This window comes from Indicator indicator, chromosome 2, assembly GCF_027791375.1.
Source record: "Indicator indicator isolate 239-I01 chromosome 2, UM_Iind_1.1, whole genome shotgun sequence".
Classification (NCBI taxonomy): domain Eukaryota; kingdom Metazoa; phylum Chordata; class Aves; order Piciformes; family Indicatoridae; genus Indicator; species Indicator indicator.
In genome coordinates this window covers 61774545-61781396 of record NC_072011.1, presented here as the reverse complement: position 1 = coordinate 61781396, position 6852 = coordinate 61774545, and the positions used below count along the sequence as shown (strand labels likewise).

At 47.7% G+C, this 6852-nt stretch overlaps 1 protein-coding gene across 1 annotated transcript in view; it reads right to left on the bottom strand.

The window, feature by feature from the left end:
- Positions 1 to 2396: 2396 nt before the first annotated feature.
- The window catches only part of EHD3 (EH domain containing 3), a 38490-nt gene continuing 34034 nt past the window's right edge, over positions 2397 to 6852 (bottom strand). The window contains exons 5-6 of the mRNA XM_054399284.1: positions 6366 to 6530; positions 2397 to 4483 (exon numbers count right to left, since the gene is read on the bottom strand). Of these exons, the coding sequence (XP_054255259.1) occupies positions 3956 to 4483; positions 6366 to 6530 (693 nt within the window). The 3' untranslated portion in view covers positions 2397 to 3955. The remainder of the gene's footprint in view (positions 4484 to 6365; positions 6531 to 6852) is intronic.

Here is a 6852-nt window from a genome sequence, read left to right as displayed (position 1 = left end):
TGCTGTGTTTGAGCAGCCATCAGGAACTTGTGCCTGCACAGAGGTGGGGCTGACCCAGGGTGCTCTGTTCAGCCTCAGTCTGGATTCAGAGGGATGCCAACTCCACAAGAAGACCTGGACGGCATCAGTTCAGGCTGTAATGGTGGTTAAACTGGGGTTACTGGTTGGATGAACTGCAGTGACATACAGCCTCCTGACTTCTCTTTAAATGTCCACTTATTGCTTCTTGCCCTCCACCCTATGACTTCCTCTCCCCTCTTTCTTTCTCATATCCTGTCTAACTGGTAAGTGGAAACTCCACCAGCCTTTAATCACAGAGTCGCAGAATGGTAGAGGTTGGAGGGAAGCAGGTTTTGAGTGACTACAGAGATGGAGACTCCACAATGTCTCCTTGCAGCCTGGTTGTGCTCTGCCACTCTCCAAGTGAAAAAGCTCCTTCTCATGTTTAGATGGAACTTCCTATGTTCCAGTTCTTGCCCTGTCACTGGGGACCACTGCAAAGAGTCTGGCCTCATCTTCCTGACACCCACTCCTTAAATATTTGTCAGCATTAGTAAGATCCCCCTGAATCCTCCTCTTTCCTCCAAGGTAACAGACCAAACTCTCTCAGCCTTTCCTCCTATGATCAGAGGGTTGGAGCACCTCTCCTGTGAAGACAGGCTGAAAGAATTGGGGCTGTTCAGTCTGGAGAAGAGAAGGTTCCAGGGAGACCTTAGAGCTGCATCTCAGTATCTGAAAGGGATCTCCAGGAAGGCTGCAGAGAGACTGTTTAGAAGGGCTTGGAGTGACAGGACAAGGGGCAATGGTTTGAAACTGGAGCAGGGCAGATTCAGGTTGGACATCAGGAGGAAGTTCTGCACAGTGAGAGTGGTGAAATAGTGGAACAGGTTGTCCAGGGATGTGGTGGAGCCCCCATCCCTGCAGACATTCAAGATCAGACTGGATGTGGGTCAGGGCAGCCTGATCTCATTGGAGGTGTCCCTGCTGAGTGCAGGGGGGTTGGACAAGATGACCTTTGAGGTCCTCTCCAACCCAATGCAATCTGTGGATGAGAGATGTTCCAGTCCCCTCATCCTCTTAGTAGCGCTGCAATGGACTCTCTCCAGCAGTTCCTTGTCCTTGAGAACTGGACACAGTATTCCAGGTGAGGCCTCACCAGCAGAGAGTGCTTTGGGTGCTTCCCCAGCACTATCCTGTTTGTGCTCTCAGCCTCACTCCATCCAACCAAACCATTCTGGGGGTAAGGATCACAGTAATGCACGTGGAAAGAGAGGGTGAGGATGACAAGCAAAATTAGACACAGCAAGACTTGAGACTAAGAGTGCAGACCTTGAGAGACCTGGAGAATAAATCTTATGAGGAGCAACTGAAGGAGCTAGGGCTGCTTAGTTTGACAAAGAGGAGGCTGAGGTGACACCCTTATTGCTGTCTGCAACCATCTGAAAGCTGCCTTGTGGAGAGGTTGGTGCTGGTCTCTTCTCACAGGTAATTAAGTGATAGAACAAGAGGGAATGGCCTCAAGCTGCAGCAGGGGAGGTTTAGACTGGATATCAGGAAAAAGTTTTTCCCAGCAAGAGTGGTCAGGCATTGGAATGTGCTGCCCAGGGAGGTGGTGGAGTCCCCAAGCCTGGATGTGTTCAAAGGTGGTTTAGATGTGTTGTTTGGGGATCTGGTTTAGGGGTGAACCTTGTAGAGTAGGGTTCTGGGTTGGACTTGGTGATCCTGGGGCTCTCCTCCAACCTGAATGCTTCTGTGATTCTGTAGTGTTCTCAACTGTGACTGACAGCAGGAAACTCTCTCCATTCCTTTTCCCAATGAACTATTCATTTAGCTGCTACTTCTCCCCTGTGTTGAATAACGTGACTGGTAGGTGTGATTAGGTGATAATTAAGTGACAGAACAAGGGGGACAGGCTCAAGCTGTACCAGGGTAGGCTTAGGCAAGGCACTAGAAATATTTTTTTTTTTTTTTTTTTAGCTGAAAGCAGTCAAGAATTGGAAGAGGCTGCCCAGGTTGGTGGTTGAGTCTCCATCCCTGGAGGTGTTTAAGGGTCATTTAGATGTGGTGCTTAGTGGTGACTTGGTAGAGCAGTGTTGCTGGGTGGACCTGATGATCTGAGGGGTCTTTTCCAACCTGAATGATTCTATGATTCCACTTGTTGCAGTAAGTGTTGAGGCTGTGATTAGACTGCCAGGAGAGAAAGGAGGACTGCAGATGTGAACTTAGCAGTGCACACCAAGTCTGGCAGGACTGACCTGTATGTGTGATGTGATGGGGACCATTCCCTCATTTTGTGGCACACAGGAATAAGTTTGGGGGGTTGGTTTGTGTTTTCCTTGTTTCCTCCCAGCTGCATTACATTTGAGTATGTAGAGAAATACACAGATCTGGCCTTTCTTTTTTAATAATGTTTTAGGACCAGGGTACAAAAAAAAAAGGTTAATGCATTAATTTTTGAAGACAAGTGATAAATGTACTGCAAAGAAGCACATCCTACATACACAGAATATATTTCTCTATATAATTATGAACACAGAGATATAAAATAACTTATACTTGTCTTGGGTTGTTGTTTTGTTTCATCATCACAGTAGGAGCTCAGCTTATATAAAGTGACAACAGGAACTGAACAACAGGCTGCTCCAAAGCAACAACAAAAACCAGAAGAGTGCCTCTGTGTTTGTGGTGTTGGGGCAAAAAAAAAAATAGGAAATTGAGGGATTTCTGCTAAAACTGGGTCTGGAAAACGAACGTGAAAGAGGAGGGAGAAGGTCTCTTGGCCTGGGGTAGAGGTTCTGGAGGAGATCAAGTGTTGCTGTGTGGTGTGGGGAAGGGTGGGGTGAAGGCTGTTGCAGTCATGTTTGTGGGGTACAGGCAGGAAGCAGAGCAAGCTCTGCCCATTGCCATACCACGCTGTCTGCTCTAATGATGGACCATCCACCTGGCACTGTGGGGTTCTTAGCTTTACAGTAAGAGTGGGACCTAGTAGCCTTCACTGTGCATGATGAGAGCAAACATACCACTTGACAGGAATGATAACTATCACCACTGTTGAAGGACAAAACACTATCTACTGGTTGTGAAACGTTCAGTGAGCTTGGAAGCAGAGTTCCTCACTTCCAACCCACCTGGTGTCTGCCTCCAGTACTCCCTTCCTTCTGTTTCCCTTCAAGGGGCGGTTCTCCTGGCTGTGCCTGCAGAACAAATCTTCCCTAGGGACTGAATGGGAGGTAGAGGTGATTGGGAATTCTCAGTGCTTGGCCCACAGCAAACAGTGAGGAACTCCATCTGCCCAGCTGAAAGCTATTTCAGGTTTTAATTGTAGTTTTGGGTTTTTGTTTGTTTAAGAACAAGGAAATGTTTATAGAATTTGCATCTGAGAGTGAACTGAGGTTCCCAAAATTCAGGACTCTGGGCTTGTAGTATCTAAGTATTTTAGTGTGGGCTGATGTGATTTAAGAAGTACTCTTTAGGTTGGCCAACAGCTTGCAGACCTTGTTGTGTCCTCTTCACTATCAAGTCTTCTGAAGTTTGTGAGACCCAGCAAATAGCAGAAGGTGCAGCTGAAGCTCAGGAGTGATACTGGCTGTTAGCAGGTTTCTATTGGTGCCTACTCCACTCTCTCAAGAAATGAAACCCATTTTGGTTCTGGCTTCTACTCCCACTCACCAGCTTCTGTTCTTTACCTTCATGTTTACAGACTACACATGAGAAAGCAGGGACGTTACTCTGGGAGAGTGAATTGCAGACTATCATCAAGAAGGGTTGGACTTTTGTGTTGTGTTCTGCTTTAGGTTTGTGGGGTTTGTTTGGTTTTTTTTCTTCATACAGCAAAATAGGTAAAAATCCAAAGGTGATCTCAGATCTAAACGTATAACTTAAGTAAACACATTTTTCTAGATCTCTCTTTTTTTTTTTCCCCCCTTCCCTTTCCCTCTGCCTTGTAACCTTCCTTTCACTCCGTTATTTTCCGCTTGGATGGAGGGAGGAGGTGGGAAGGGAGCTCGTTGGGCAGCTCATGCCCCTCCAGCTTGACTTTAATGAGATGATTGGCCAAGGCGAACTCCTCATCATCCAGCATGCCATCTTTGTCGATGTCAGCCAGTTTCCATATCTTGCCCAGCACGGTGTTGGGCAGCTTAGACCTTACCATCTCCTTCTTGGCGTTGGCACCAGTTATTTTCCCGTCGACAGGCGAGAGGGTGTAGAAGATTTCATCGTACATGGGCTTGTCCCTGGCCACCACCCACTGGGCGTCGTCGATGCCTTCGCCGGCGCCTTCGCCGTAGCCGTGGCCGAAGGGACCGTGCAAGGTGCCCTCGAAGGCTCCTCCCTTCACCATCTGGGTCGGGCGCTGGGACTCCTCCTGGCGCACCAGCACCATCAGCTGGGCGATGTCGTTGGCCAGCATGTCTTCCACCGTCTCCAGCAGCTTGCTCTTCAGAGGCTGGAACTTGCTGAAATCCTGGGATTGCAATTGATCCTTGGGATGGGAAAACACAACAAGAGGTGAGCGACAGGGCCGTCCACAGAGCTGGAACAGCGTGGAGTGGGATCTCTCTCTGCTGGTTGGCTCAAAAGGAGGAGTTGGGGGAGCTCAGCTCCTCCTCCTCTGATAGCCTTGCCTTGCTCCAGTATGTGATGGGGGTTCCCTGGCTGGCTTTGAGTGCAGAGGAGAGCAAGGAAGCTGGGGAAGGGCCTGAAGAATAAATCTGATCAGGAGTGACTGAAGGAGCTGGGGCTGGTTAGTTTGAAACAGAGGAGGCTGAGGGGAGACCTCACTGCTCTCTACAACTACCTGAAAGGACCTTGTGGAGAGGCTGGTGCTGGTCTCTTCTCACAGGTAATTAGTGATAGTCAAGATGCACCAGGGGTGTAGGTTTAGACTGGACATTAGGAAACATGTTTTCCCATCAAGAGTGGTCAGGCATTGGAATGTGCTGCCCAGGGAGGTGGTGGAGTCACCAGCCCTGGATGTGTTTAAAGGTGGTTTGGATGTGGTGCTTGAAGATCTGGTTTAGTGGTAAACCTTGTAGAGTAGGGTTCTGGGTTGGACTTGGTGATCCTGAGGGTCTTTTCCAACCTGAATGTTTCTGTGAAATCCCCTTTAAACCCTGCAGAAAACTACTTTCTCAGCTTCTAAAGAGCAGGGCTGAGGTGGTTCAGAAAGGGGAAGTACCCTACAGGAAGGCTCAGATGATGGCCATTATGTAAATAAGACTCCTCCTTTCCAATCTCTTTAAAGACCAAACTGTTCCAGGCAAACTGGTTCTGCAGCCCTTGCTGGATCATCCAGCCAGTCCCCCTCTGCACTCTGGAAAGGAGATGCCAATATGGCAAAAGACTTTCGCCAGCCTCATTCAGGGCACCTCTCAGGTGCTTTACAGACAGTCATGTGGCTGTAGAGAGTTGAGCAGGTCACTGAAGCATGGCTTGAGCTGCTGTGATCTTTTCACAGCTAGACAAAAGGGGCTTGGAGCAGTGCCTGCAGGTAGCTCTCCTCTAAAATCTGCAAAATGACCTCCAGCTTTATCCTTCACCCTCATTAAATCCACTTTGTACACTCCTCCTGGATTGATATATGCATTTACTAACACTTGGTAATGCATTTTAACAAGCAGTGAATGGGATCTGTTGGAATCACTCTCCACAGATCTCATTCCCAAGAACTGAGGAAAAATATACTTTAAAAAAGAGCAGATGTTGTGTTTTCCACAGGGAGGTAGTAATGACTTCAGCAGCCAGCAGCTCAGAACAGGTCTCTGCTTGGAGTGAAGCCACATACCAGTGTCCAGTATTGTCTGCATATACAATACAAGGCTCTGATCCAAGGTCCTTTCAAGTCTTTCACTTACATGAACATTGGGTCAGGTCTCAGCTCTGCAGAGCAGAAAACCTGCTTCTCTGCTTAGAACAGAAAAGGGCGTTCGAGTTTTCACAGCCTCCTTTCTCTCTTTTTAGAAACAGAGAGTGAAGCAGAAGACAAATTGAAAAATGGAGCTCTTGAGGAGAGGGGTAAATACAGGCTTTTCAGGATCTAATTTTCCTTCTAATATAAATTAGCAGTGCTCTTAGGCCTGAAAAATCTGCAAATAGAACCTGGAGTTAAAGAAAAATGTAAGAAATAATTTTCTGTGAAGTGCTACTCAGGCCAAGATTTGAGACATGAAGGCAGCTGTAGCATCACACCAGTTCGATGTGCAAAAAGTGTTCCTGCCCAAATACAGCCTGCACACGTTTCAAGGCTCATGCCAACATCACAACCACCAAGAACCACACTGTGTGCCCTCTGTTGTGTTCCCTGCAGTTACTCTAATGCTCTTCTCTTGGGTTTTTGGTGCTATAGCTAAGATGTCAGTGCTTACCTGCATCTTTCTTAGGTTAGGGAAGTCCCCAGGTGAGATCTGATGCTCCCGTTCGATCCGGGCATAAATCTCTCCCAAGTTGTTCACAAGCTCTTTCTTTTTATTGTCTTTCCCAAACATTGAGGGCATTTCCTTCTTTAGGGAACTGATAATGTAGGCATGGACCTAATGAAGAAGAATGAAGAAGACAAGTATTAAAGAGCACATCAGAAAATTCTTCCCAGCAAGAGAGTATTTGTGCCTAAGACTCAACCCCATCTTGTTCCACCTTGCAGAGCAAGTTCAGCTTGCCTGGACCTCCTGGTTGTTGCTCCAGCACTAAATGCTGTCCTGGCTGTGCTGAGACAAGGACTCAACCCCATCCTGTTCCACCTTGCAGAGCAAGCTCAGCTTGCCTGGACCTCCTGGTTGTTGCTCCAGCACTAAATGCTGTCCTGGCTGTGCTGAGACAAGGACTCAACCCCATCCTGTTCCACCTTGCAGAGCA